This window comes from Anoplophora glabripennis, unplaced genomic scaffold (genome assembly GCF_000390285.2).
Source record: "Anoplophora glabripennis isolate ALB-LARVAE unplaced genomic scaffold, Agla_2.0 scaffold7, whole genome shotgun sequence".
In the NCBI taxonomy this organism is placed as follows: domain Eukaryota; kingdom Metazoa; phylum Arthropoda; class Insecta; order Coleoptera; family Cerambycidae; genus Anoplophora; species Anoplophora glabripennis.
The window spans coordinates 1845939-1859548 of NW_019419456.1; the positions used below are offsets into that span (position 1 = coordinate 1845939).

A 13610-nucleotide genomic window follows, 5' to 3' on the forward strand; every position below is an offset into this window, starting at 1 on the left:
GGATAGGTGTGTACACAAAGGGGGCTAAAATAATGGGAGGCCGTTATTGAAAAATCCGCGTATAACCAGAAACAAATGCAAATCTACGGCCGGTTAAAGTGCGAAGTAATAGTGGGCCATGCCTAGGACAATAGACAGCAAGTTTATTGTGCCTTTTGTCGTAGGTAAAACGCCGGTTGAATGGAGATATTGTTAGTGTTATGCCAGTGTGTGAAAAGCTACAATTTGTTGATTTTTTTTAGGTAAATAATTCGTCTAGAAATGGAAACGATTGTGGTCCGCTACAAAATCTACTCACTTTCTAACTTTTGTAACGTGTATTGATACAAAACAAAAATAATATTTGAACGGAACCAAACAAAAATATTTAAAAAAATCATCGATTAGTTTTTACTATCTTTACGTCTGATTCAATGAAAAATAAAATCCACACACCTACGTTTATGTCAAAAAACGAAAGAATATTTAACATCTGAACTAAAATAAAAGATTGCCTCTACGAAATGTAATGTTTTTTATCGTTTTTTCTACTTGAAAAATAAAGTGTCAAACTTTTTTAACAGTTACTTCACTCTGAAACCGGTCACATACATATTTATTTTAGCTGTATTAACTAAATACGTGTTTATTTATTAAAATGCCAACATAATATGCATTTTATGACCCGTAGCGGATGTATAATTGTTTAAATTTAATAAAAATAAATAATAAACAGAAGCCAGTTGTTCTCAGAATTTGGAAATAGATAAATGTTAATCGAATTCGTTACTTCAAGTGTTAGTTGACATAGTAAATGTTGCAGATGGTAAAGGCCTGACATATAGTTTTTTTTATAAAAACATAACTTTTCGGCAATATGGCTCTTTCAATCTTTAAACCGAACTGTTTGTTGAAATCGCTAAGGTTGGTTTTACACTGAAATCGACAAATCATTTCCAGATAAGAGCGCTAGAACAAACATGTTAGAAACAGAACAAACAAAACCTGACAAGTTATAAAAATATACATTCATGAAAATATTAAATATTCGGTATTGCTAAAAAAAACTTTTTGTTCTTATTTTTTAAGTGCTATTTACTTTGAAACGCAACTTATGTAATATTAGTTAGTAATACACAATCTAAACTTAAAACTAGTCTTCGAAATTGACTGATTTGAGCAAATTTTAAACTACTTATAGTAAACAGTACCAGCCCCACACAGTCAGTGCTCATCTTTCATGTCGTTTCGAGTATATCTAGGTGTAAAGTTCGTTGTTTGGTTTGGCATTTTAAAACATTTACTAATACCCGTTTCTATTAGTAATAATGGAACAAATTCAAATTAATTTAAGCTGATGTCGATTTAATCACTAATAATTGTTACCCATTGATGGGATGCCCGTTGTAAAAGGGATGAAATTAAAACAGCGTTTCCAATATCTTTCATTATCCCTGTATTTGTTGGTCGCCATGAATATTTTGTATATAAATATTTTAACGTCCTCATTGGTTAATGATTTATGCGCTATATCGTGTAAAAATATTCTATAATGTATTTTCCGAATTGACTGCCTATTTTTTTCGTTATTGTTAAATCCACAAGTAAAATAAAAAATATTCGTCGTTTTTAGATATATTTCATTGCGTTTCGGTACATGTTTTTGCCGTACGAGATACAGGGTGTTTTTGCTGCAAAATTGTATTGTTGATCGCAGTCTCTTAAGGTGGGCTCACACTGGAAAACATAAGCGACAAATCGATTCCAAAAAAGCCATATTTTTTAACGACAAGTCGTTGCGACGAATAATAATTTCATCCAGTTCATTTTATTAAAAAATGAAAGTATTATATGCATATTAGACACTTCGAAAAGTTGTTATTAAGTTAAATTTTCGTCTTGACAATATTGTCTTTTCCATCGTCAAACTGAAATATTTGTCGACATCGTTAAGGCTTGTCTGTATTTTTTTTCGTTAAATATATTGTTTGTTGTAGTTTATAAAGCTGGTCTTGTACTGGAAAAAGTAAGCGACAAATCGCTTCCAAAAAAGTTGAAAAAAGTTCTGTTACTAAAGCCTTTCTTACAGTCATTTTTTATGTGAGTTGTCGCTTTGAATAATAATTTCATCCGGACCGTTTTGTTAAAACTAATTTATATGTGTTTGACACTTTTAAAATAACTTCAAATATTGTTGTATCTACTCTCAAATATTAGTTGAAATGACAAAATCTGATCTTACCTTTTTCTCGTTATATATTGTTAAATTGGTAAGTGAAATAAAACATTGTTTTATATGTATATAGTTTTATTATTGCTATTTCTAAGACTGGTCTAGCTCTGGAAAAAATAAGCGACAAATCGCTTCCAGACAAATGTCTAAAGCTATTCTTATACAGCCATTTCTCAAGTGACGTTTTCATCCAAAACATTTTGTTTATTATTGACAGTCTTTAAACCTAAATATTTGTTGAAACCGCTAAGGCGACTAGTATAATCAATACCAAAATGTCATAATCAAATATATTACCATTCAAGAGAGCTCTATAGCAAATGGGCAACCAGCAACACATTTTTATTGATTTTATTACACGGTTTTTCTGAATATGAATATTTAATGCACAAATAATAGACTTTCCTCCATTTTAACGCAGATTTTCTATAAAATGGAGTTAGTTTGAAACTCAAATTACATTTTGTTGTAAAGAAATTTATAATTTGCCGCTTTTGAACAAACGGCGTAGTAAATTGCAAATTTCTTTACACCAAAAAGTAATTTGAGAAACTAAGTCCATTTTATAGAAAATCTGTGTCAAAATTGGGGAAAGTCTGTTATTTGTGCATTACTTTATTCATATTTAAACAAATTGTGTAATAAAATCCATAAAAATGTATTGCTGGTTGCCTATATACTATACAGCCCTCTTAAAATAGACAGCAATTCAAATGGAACCAACTGTTGTCATTTTACTATGATTTTAATGTTTATTATTGTAGAGCCAGCATATTTCGATGACGTACATACTAGACAGTTAAAAAAACTGTCCCCATTAGACAGTTAGCTTGAAGAAACGCCGGTTATTATTAAAACGCCAACAAAAACCGACGAGCCGCTCGACGTTTACCAACTTCGAAACCTAGCAAACGCTTTTTTTAACCATTGTCTTTACAGTTAACTGCGATACGTAGTACGCCGCGTTCCGGACGGACCCGAGCCGCCCGAGTTCCGCAAAAAAAGCGCAGCACGGGCTACCGCCGCCATTACATTTGTTAAAACCCGCTGCACTGTAAACTATCTAAATCTATTAAAAGTCGTACCTCATTATAGCCGGAACCGCAGAACGCTCGGCTTTCCGAAAACGGGAGAAAAAAAGTCCCGGCCACGACCAATGCCATCTCGCTAAATAATCGAACGCTGCCCGGATACAAAAGCGTTTCGAAAAGCCCATTCCGCGCGGTCGTTTTTTCCTATCGTAGAGCGGTCTCGCTCGTACGACTATGACACAATTCCAGGCGGACCGCAAGAAACAAGACTAAATAGCGACAGAAAAACCGAGTAATTATTGGGTAAGGTCACACTGCCGGTGATTTTACACTTGGCTTGGTTCGCTCCTGCTCCTTCGCCGCGCCGCTGCCAGCGGCGTAGCGCGAGGGGGGCCACTACCAATCGAAAGTATCTATTATATCTAAATAGGCGGAACAACTTTAAGGAAAAAGTCATGTTAGGACCAGTTCTATCCCCACGTAAAAAGGGTTTCATTATCAACAGGATTGTGAAGGCCTCAACTCTGCACGTATGACGTCACCTCACCCAGGTGACTTCTGTTGGGTAAAACAAAAAAATCAAAACGACACGTATTAACATTTAGTGAAATATTACAGATTTGGTTATGAACAAGAAAAATTGTGCGACTTTTATTACGATTTTTGTTTCTACTTAGAAATAAATACGCATTTGAAAAAGTTTCCTGTTTAAATGGGGTTACCAGCCGAAAATTAACATGGTTTTGTTGGGTGACAGGCTCTTGCTGGTGAATATTTCTGCGGTTATTGTCATCGTCATCAGTCTTCAGTCAAGCTCCGCAACAATGAGTTATTCAATGAGCGTTCGACTATGGCATAACCTTAAATTTTTCTTCGGCAGTCAGAGACGGGCTATAAATACCACATCCTTTATCACACGTGGTTGATATTGTTTTGTATAAAACGAAGTTTGAACACAAAGTTGCGACTTGTCGAAATAATAAAGTAAACCGGCTATAATAGAAATTAGCTCGTCTTTCATTTAATGTTATTTTTTTCATTCCAAAACATAATTTAATGACAAGGCTAAATTCATCGTTATGATTCTAGTTCAGATTTTCTTGTTTAGCAAAGCTGCGATTATTAGAAAACGAAAAACACGTCCATTTTAATATTTCCTCCCATGTTTTTCATAATGCACTCCCAGCACTACCCTGTTAATTTAAGAATATTTCCTCACCTTAACCTCAAATTTACAACTTGATTTACATTAACGAAATTACACAAAGTACACGATAAACACAATTATATACAAAATGAATTAAAATTGCTCTTTAAATACAGTTAGTCTTGTAATAAGTGAGAAATAACCTATAAAATATATCAAAAGTCATTGTTACTGGCAGAGAGCAATCTACTAATATGTAGGTACTATGAAAGCATCACCTCATTCTGCTGACGAATGATCTTGCTGTTTGCCGGATATTGTGCGTATAATTTAATGCTGGACGGAGCTTTAGTCCGCAGAGTAGTTGTTTCCCACATCTTTAATTAATTAGTTTTGTAATAACTGCCGATGTTATTAAATTAAGCTAACAACAATGCACGTTTCTACATCAGTCATGTACAATTCATTTTCTAGTTGTAACGTCAATAAACAGTGGCACTTCAAATGTGATATACCTTATACAGGGTGTAAGAAGTTTGACTGCCACTACTTCAGCATGAGATAGAGTAATATGAACAAAAAAGTTGTATATTATAGGGGCATAAGATTCACAGTTTTCAAAATAAGCCAATATTAACATTGGGAGTTTCATCACAACGTGACAATAGAGCTTAACCTAACGCTACACAGCTGGTGTATACCATCTGTGCACGCGGCAGACTTGTCCTACGGAAAAAATGTAAGCAACTATTTATGTGAAACATTTAGGAAATTTAAAGACAATTGTTTTCTAGTTTTTTAATAAATAAAATAAAATGTATCGATTTTGTAGTACGAAGATAATGTTGTGCTTAAATTTTAGCTCGAATTTTAGTAATTATGAATCTCTTAAAACGGGAACTTAACTTTTATTCAAATGAATTTGAAAAATATGGTAATTAAAGCACTCAAAGATTCACGTCATCTAAATAATCATACGTTGGTATTAAAAATAATTTAGGTAGTCACCAAAAAGCAAAATTCAGTAATTTTTAAGCGCACAAGTACAAAACAAACTACAACATGTGCTCAAAATGTCCACCACCATTTTCAATGCATGCACGACACTTTCGAATCCAATTTTCGCACACTCGCTGGAAAACACCTCAAGAAAAGGAAATAGTGGCAGGTAATAAACACTCAGACACTGTCCAATTCCAGATATCAGAAGCATAAAGATGTTCAAAAACGTGATAAACATTGTATTTTATGGTATTCTATGCACGTAGTTATGTCAATATTCCTTAATTAATCGAACTTTTGTAGGTACATAAAGTTGGAGATTTTGATAATTTTTTTCTCGGAAATGATTGAGTTTAGAATCCATGTCATGTTAGGTTTTTTTGTTTATTTTAATGTATTCTATCGTCTCTTAAAATTAAGGCAGTCAAACTTCTAACACTCTATATTGTAGGCGGTAATGATATAATATCCCTAATAATGAATTAAAAAATATATATGTATACGCTTCTCTGTACACAATTAGAATATTTTTAAATAATTCGCTTCCATTTTAAGATTACGGCGAGAAAAGATGGCACGCCTATGGCCTGTCTAAATCTGTCTGATTTATTACTACTATTTACCTTCGGTTTTCAGACCATGTCATTTTAAATTGATATTCAATTGTTTCTTTTTTGTTACACACTCGGATCGTAGAAGAATAACCAGTTAATTCCAAGATAGAACTAAAAATTCTCCTGATGCTGTATCGTCTGCAATAACTAGCGTTCCTAAAACATATTAAATATATCCACAACTTGACAAATGGTAATAACTGTGTAAGCTAGAGGAAAATAAGGTTACTATATTTTTATGTTCCTTCCAAAAATCACTTGCCTTTCGAAATTCAGTAGCTTGGTGCCTTGTAGATGTTGAAAATTATTGATTAATAGAAAATATAGACGTGATTTCTTTTTTTTTCTTATTGATCTGCCCCCCTACGATGGACTCTGCTGCACGCCGCTGGGCAGCGCCTTTCAAAAACCCGTCAGGTTTTCGAATACGAATCCTCGCGTCCCGTTACTTCTCCAAATCGGCGTCGCCCCATTAAGAAACCGGCCGTTGCGTCGCACGGAGTGATGCGTTATAGAGTTAGAAGAAGACGAGGCGTAATTCGAACTTCATGACCTTGACAGAGCTCATGAAAGAAGTCTGACAAGCGGCCTAGGCGAGAGATCGCCGATTTCGTAGTTGGTATTGCGCTGAATTTAATCATTTCGTCGTTTGAGTCGCGTGGAAAGATTATTTTCGCCAGCGCTTGTGCTGCGATCGATTTTTGGTGGGAGTATACGGGGGGTGGTCGGAAATTAGGTACTGAAAAATATCGTTATATATGAAACATTATAAAGTAATTACAGATTTTGCCATTAAGAAAATAAAAAACAAATTGTTTTCATATTTTGTACAATTTATCATCACTTAAATTGTTTGTATCTATTCAAGAGAAATATAAGCACTGAATCAATTTTATCGCATTTTTAAATTATTCTCAATTATGCAGGATGTCCTACTTTTTCTGGACGTTACCCAACTTATTATTTTTTTTAATGAGACCCTATTTTACTACCTATTTTAATTTCTCGTTGAATTTAAGGCCTACCTTGATGAATAGTAGATTTTGTTAAGGTATGTTGGTGTCTAATTTTTATAATTTGGGATATTTGCGGTTTTACATATTTTCTATTGTTATTTGCACGTAAAAACAGATCCCATATTTTTTTTCACAATTTTGGAAATTTTTTTCTTAGTTTTAGTAGTTTTTCTCAAGAAGAAATTGGCTTATGCAATTCTGGACGCCCTGTCTACCAGCACTGACTTTTTACCAACCCGCTCAACTTGTTACGATTTGTTTTCAAAATGTAAAACACATCGATCGACACGAGAGACACTCAGTCGACCACTGTCCCAAAAAAAAATCAAATTTTTCAGCGAATGACTCCGGTTACCCATCGCTGCATCTAAAATGGCCCGATGAAAGTTCTAATAATTTGAAAGCGCATTCCGCATTCTTCACGCCGATTTTTTAAATCGAAAAACCCGCCAACTAGATCTCAAAGCGTTTAATGAAATGTGGCAAGACGTGTGCCGTGTGCCACATCAATAGTTTTTAGTTTTTCTGTTTGTAATTGTCTAACAGCACCGTTATCCGTAGAATGGGCAAGAAAAATGCACTCGCATTTACGTCAAAGTTGGCCTTTTTCTCGAGAACACAGTGACGGCGCACTTCCCAGTCACAATTTCAAACAAAATAAAATGTAAATTACATTGTAGACACTTAGAGTGTTGTTAAATCTGTGATAATGTAAAATGGAACGATTATTGCTAAAGCCAGAATGTCATTAATAACTTACCGAAACAAAAGAGGCCCAAATATGGGACCCGGGGGCATACCGCACGTATTTTTTTTATTCTATAAGAACAAACCACGAAGCTACCGTAAATTACGTAGGGTTGGATCAATTTTTGGCGTTTTTTTTTCAGGTCTTCGGTTCCAAAGCGGAGCTGCAGCTGCACACGCAGGCGCACATGCGCGAGGCGAAGCCCTATAAGTGCTCGCAGTGCTGCAAGGCGTTCGCGAATAGTTCCTATCTCTCTCAGCACACTAGGATACATTTAGGGATAAAACCGTACCGGTGCGAAATTTGCCAAAGGAAGTTTACGCAGCTGAGCCACCTGCAGCAGCACATCCGCACGCATACGGGGGACAAGCCATACAAGTGAGTATGACATTTGCCAGTCTTTTCCTAAACTGGAAAGTTCAGTAAATCGCACAATAAATTTACAAATATAATTGTAAATTTACAAATACGATGGCAAATTTACAAATATAATTGTAAATTTACAAATACAATGGTAAATTTACAAATTTAATAGTAAATTCACAAATTTAATTGTAAATTTACAAATACAATGGTAAATTTACAAATATAATTGTAAATTTACCAATGCAATGGTTAATTTACAATTATCATTTACGAACTATCCATTTTTGCAATTTAAAATAAAGAATATAATCGCTTCATTATCAAATGCATAATTGTCAGTAATTACCAAATGTGATATTTAATAGAATTCTCTGTTTTGTGAATACTGGTGCTATATTATAAATTTACAATTATCTGTTACATTGCAACAGCAAAGCTGTAATTATCATGTCAATGTAAATTTTCAAACATAATTAAATTTACAATTACTAACAGTAAATTTTCAGGTAAATGTAAATTTGTAGATGCTTGTGTAAATTTGCAGGTGTAGATATAAATTTACAATTGCGTTTACAATGTTCCATTTTGACAATTTAAACTAAGGGGTAAGATCTTTACAATACTAAACGTATTGTCATATTCTCTCAACATAAACTAAAGAACAGATCTCTGCTTCGGATCTTATTTATAACTAAAATGTTCTTGTTATTAACATTTGTATCATACTGTAAATTTTACATATGCACCTCTCAACAGTAAATCTATAGGTACTGTATATTTACGGATATAATTAAACTTACAATGACCAACAGTAGAATTACAGATAGATATAAATTTGTAGATAAGTGCGTATATTCACAGATGTAAATTTACAATTTCATCAACAAAATATTCATTTTAATGTAAACTGTATATTTACAGATATAATTAAATTTACAACTACCAACAGTAGAATTATAGATCAATATAAATTTCTAGACAAGTAGTGTGTATGTTCACAGATGTAAATTTACAATTTAATCAACATTTTGATAATTTATTCTAAAGAGCATAATCTATGTGGAAATATCTATTTAATTTATAGTAATTATGTACTAAATACTGATTTTCACAAAATGAACCAAAATGCATACCTTTCTACTGCACTGTAAATTTACGAATAAATGCAAATTTGCAAACGCCTGTGTAAGTCGCAGGTGCAGGTAGAAAAATTAACAATTTCATTTACAAAATGGCTATTTTAATAGATCAAACTAATGAGCAAGACCTCTGCAATACCAAACGTATAAATTGTATATTGTTAAAATCTGTAATCTTAGTGAATTTCTGTTGTCCTGTTCTCAACATTTGCATTATACCGTCAGTTTCCAGTTTCTATGTGTAAATTTACAGATAAATGTAAATTTGTACAAGTATATGTAAAATTACAGGCCCGCACATGTAAATTTACAATTATCGTCTACAAAATATTCTTTTTTCACAACTAATACTGAAGTATGTGCTATTCCATTGTTAATTAATTTGTAAACAATAAGTTGACAGACTTGAATGTGATTTTAGTTGCAACTGTAGATTTACATTTACGGAAACGATAAATAACATCGGAACACTAGAAAAGACGGGGAATTTTCGGTCAGTAGTAAACTTCTTGTGCTCATAAAATAAAAATAGATTTAAAAAATAAAAAGTTGTTTGTTCCATCAAGGCTCGAATAGTGGTGATGTCACAGTCAGTTTTTTCGCAAGTAATCCTTCACTATGCACGGTATAATACAGACAGGATGATTTAGTCATATTTTTACATAGCACTGATGCTGTTTGTGCCCTTTGATATTTCCAGAGGCCGCATCCGAGTAATTTGCACCAGACAAATTGTGAGAAAACCATTCTTAAATTTATTTTTAACGGAACTTAATCTACGGCGCAGTAATTATAATATAATAGAGATATTTCCCTGCCTTTTAATTTAAATATGTATTCGAAGTGGTTTACATTTTTTACTGTCAAGGCCAGCACAGTAATAATCTCAACTGTTAGAGTGTAAAAAAACTTTCGCTCGCTCGCAATTATTTATAGCGTTTTATCCTTTAAAATATATATCATAATACTGCAAACACCTTACTCACCGTATTGGCATGTTCAACATTGTGCTGGCTAAAAACTGCTTGTCGCTACACAAGGTACTCGTGTCGGTAAACAATTACAATATCATTAATTGTTTCTTTTATTCCACTCTCCGGATAGTTCAACGTGTACAGGGCGCTTTGAAAAAACTGTCAAATATTCTTAGGCTGACAAATGGTCGTACAGTTTTCAAAATGCAATGTGTTGCGTTGAGATGTAGTACAAGTTTTTGGAAATTCTGAAAAAAATCAATTTTCTTCGGTGACATTTTAAGACAACTTTTTTTCGGTCGCATTGTAAAATTAGTAGAGAAACAATCAGAAATTTCACAGTCAATTCATTTTTCTCGAAAAGCAACGTTTTAAAAATTTAACAAAGGACTTTTTGTTTTTTTTTTATATAAAAATGGGAAATAGTATTTGTTTGTCTTCTAAATAGCAAATCGTAGACCTTAACACTAATTTTGTTAACAAGTAAACGTCCATAAAACAAAAAAATACAGCAAAATATTCAGATTAACGGTTAATTTATTATTAAAACAAAGTATAAACTATACATAGCGCTAACTGGATTTTTCACAAAATATTTCCCAACTGCGCATTTTGGTCAGTGTTCACAGATAACTTTTTGTGGAAAATGGAATTTTGCATTATAATGCAAAATTGCAAAAAAAAAAATACTTAAAAAATGTCGTAAAATGTCATTACGCGTCTGTAGCTAGCGTCATCTACAATATAGTTGAGAACTAACAATTATTGGCGTTTTATTTTTTGGTGTTTCATCATCCCTTAAATTTCTTGCATCAACTTTTGGTCTGCACATTCAGGTACAAATCCAGAATGATTCCTTTATAACAAATAAGATTACAAATGTTTCCATTTTATATTTAATCCACGGACTTATAACTTGGAACTCCGTTTCTGTGTGACGTATCATAAAGGACAAATTTTCTTTTAAGGGGCCCCGGTACAGCTCCTTGTAGTACCCCAAAATTAAACTTAGAGCTTCCCCGCTTGCCGTTCACTAAAAAACCTCTTCCCTTTCCAGGTGCAGGCATCCGGGGTGTCAGAAGGCCTTCTCCCAGCTCAGCAACCTCCAGTCCCACTCGAGGTGTCACCAGACCGACAAGCCCTACAAGTGCAACTCGTGCTACAAGTGTTTCAGCGACGAGCCGTCCCTCCTGGAGCACATCCCCAAGCACAAGGAGAGCAAACACCTCAAGACGCACATCTGCCAGTACTGCGGCAAGAGCTACACCCAGGAGACCTACCTGAGCAAGCACATGCAGAAGCACGCGGAGAGGACGGACAAGAGGCCGCCCATTGGGCCACCCTTGGGTGAGTACAACTGTGGAGACAGATTTGCTGCGTTTATGTGCGGTTCATTAGTAAGAGGGCCTAGAATGGTTCCTCGTAGTACCTCAACGATCATTTTGATCGTGTAGTTTAGAGTTGACATCAAAATAAGTGGGTATGATTTTTAGATATTGGCAAATACCCATAGAGGATGTGCTTTGTATGTAAAACATACGAAAACGACCTAAATTATAAAAATGATTCCATTTAAGTCATCTCTGGCTGACATTTAAGAAATGTGTATGTTTCAAGTAAAGCGAATTGCTGTCTCTAGACTCTAATGTCTACAATTTTCATGCCAACAGACGGAACACGGAACCTAATCTAAAGAACACGCGCGTGCAGGAAGCCTCGAAGCAAAGTGAATTTGGCTTTCTCTTGGTACTTATTTTGTTCATACCAAAGGGTCGCTTTGTCCTTGACATTTTCTCGGTTGCACTAAATGACGTCACGAGGGATTCACTGCACTACGCAATCACATGAACCGATCGTTTCTGTTCCAGGTCTGAACCACAGGGGGCTGGACCACCCCTACTGGCCCAAGGTCAGCCCAGACAGCGCCGAGAACATGCACGAGTACCCCAACGACATCCCCAGGCAGATCCTCGAGCAGAACGAGGACCTGGTCATCATCAGGCAGCAGCTGAGCCAGAACCCTCCTGCGCCACCCGGCACTCCCAACGCCAACCTGGGCAACGCGTACGACACATCCATCTCCAAATCCAACACGAACTCGGCCTTCACGCCGATCAACTCCATGTCGGGCCACCTGAACCTCAACCACCACCAGCTGGCGCCCAACAGGCCGTACATCTACGACGCGCTCAGCTTCCAGAAGCAGAACAGCCTGGACATCCCCAAGTCGCAGCCGTCGAACGGCTTCCCCAACCAACTGATCAGTCTCCACCAGATACGGAACTATGCCCACCAGCCCAACTCTTCGCTGATGGAACATTCCATCCTCGGCCTGGGCAAGGACAAATAGGCTGGGCATCGGTAGGTGCGTTCCCTGCGAATGACACGATCTCTCCAGACGGCTCGCGATCTCTCGTACTACTTTTAATTTTAAGATTTTGGACCCGGGCGTAGATTGGAGCAGTTCGGTACCGGTAAGTATGCCCCGTACGTATTTATCTCGAATTTAAGCCGGGGTTTTGAAGTCGGTTCTGGGCGATCGTAGCGTCCGCAGGAACCGACGGCGGCTCAGGGAGGGGTTGTTCCTGCGCCGCCGTCCCCTCAGAGAGTTGTGAATAGGAAACAGACATAAAGACATTGTGAATAAAAAAATAATAACTAATAGGTTGTACAGAAATAAGAAATTAGTTTAATTTTTTTGAAAGTATTTTGCGGACCAGAATTCAACGATTCACTCAAGACATTCTACTTTATTTAATATATTATACGTGTAATTTTATTTGCCGTTTGAATTTTCGTCCACAAAAAAAAAGGAAACAGAATAGCTCAATATATATTATTTATAAACGTACTTTAATTAAATATATATTTTTTTGGTCGGTTTCGTTGAAGAGACCGGGCGGGCAATCTTTTGATTTTTTTTTGATTTTTAAGGAGAATCTCATTAATTTTTATTGTTTGGGGAGCAACTCAAGATTTTTTACAAATTTTGACGATTATTATTAAGTTCTTGGTGCAAATATAGTTTAAAAGATAGTATTAATGCAGGCCGCGGCAAAAGTCCCAACAACGCTGATATAGGAACGTATTGTAGACTTTTTGACGTCATACAGCGCCATCTCTAAGTCGGCATCGATATTAAATCGTTTTGCTTTCAAAGCCATCTGCGTGTAACGGAACAGTAAAATTTTTCAGATAATTGTATTGTATGGAATTTCAGATTGATTTATAGAATTGTCGTTTTGTGTGGTTGGTTGCGACCTGCTGTGATCTTGTGGGATTTTTGCAGCGGCCGCTACGATTTATAGTATTAGAAGGAGAAAGAAAGTATAATTGTTTGATTTTTGCTCATATCTATTAT

The 13610-nt window shown here is 35.3% G+C and overlaps 1 protein-coding gene across 1 annotated transcript in view; it reads left to right on the forward strand.

The window, feature by feature from the left end:
• The window catches only part of LOC108910538 (zinc finger protein 8), a 78014-nt gene extending 65325 nt beyond the window's left edge, over positions 1 to 12689 (forward strand). Inside the window, exons 3-5 of the mRNA XM_018715161.1 lie at positions 7913 to 8148; positions 11307 to 11596; positions 12118 to 12689. Of these exons, the coding sequence (XP_018570677.1) occupies positions 7913 to 8148; positions 11307 to 11596; positions 12118 to 12599 (1008 nt within the window). The 3' untranslated portion in view covers positions 12600 to 12689. The remainder of the gene's footprint in view (positions 1 to 7912; positions 8149 to 11306; positions 11597 to 12117) is intronic.
• Positions 12690 to 13610: the final 921 nt, after the last annotated feature.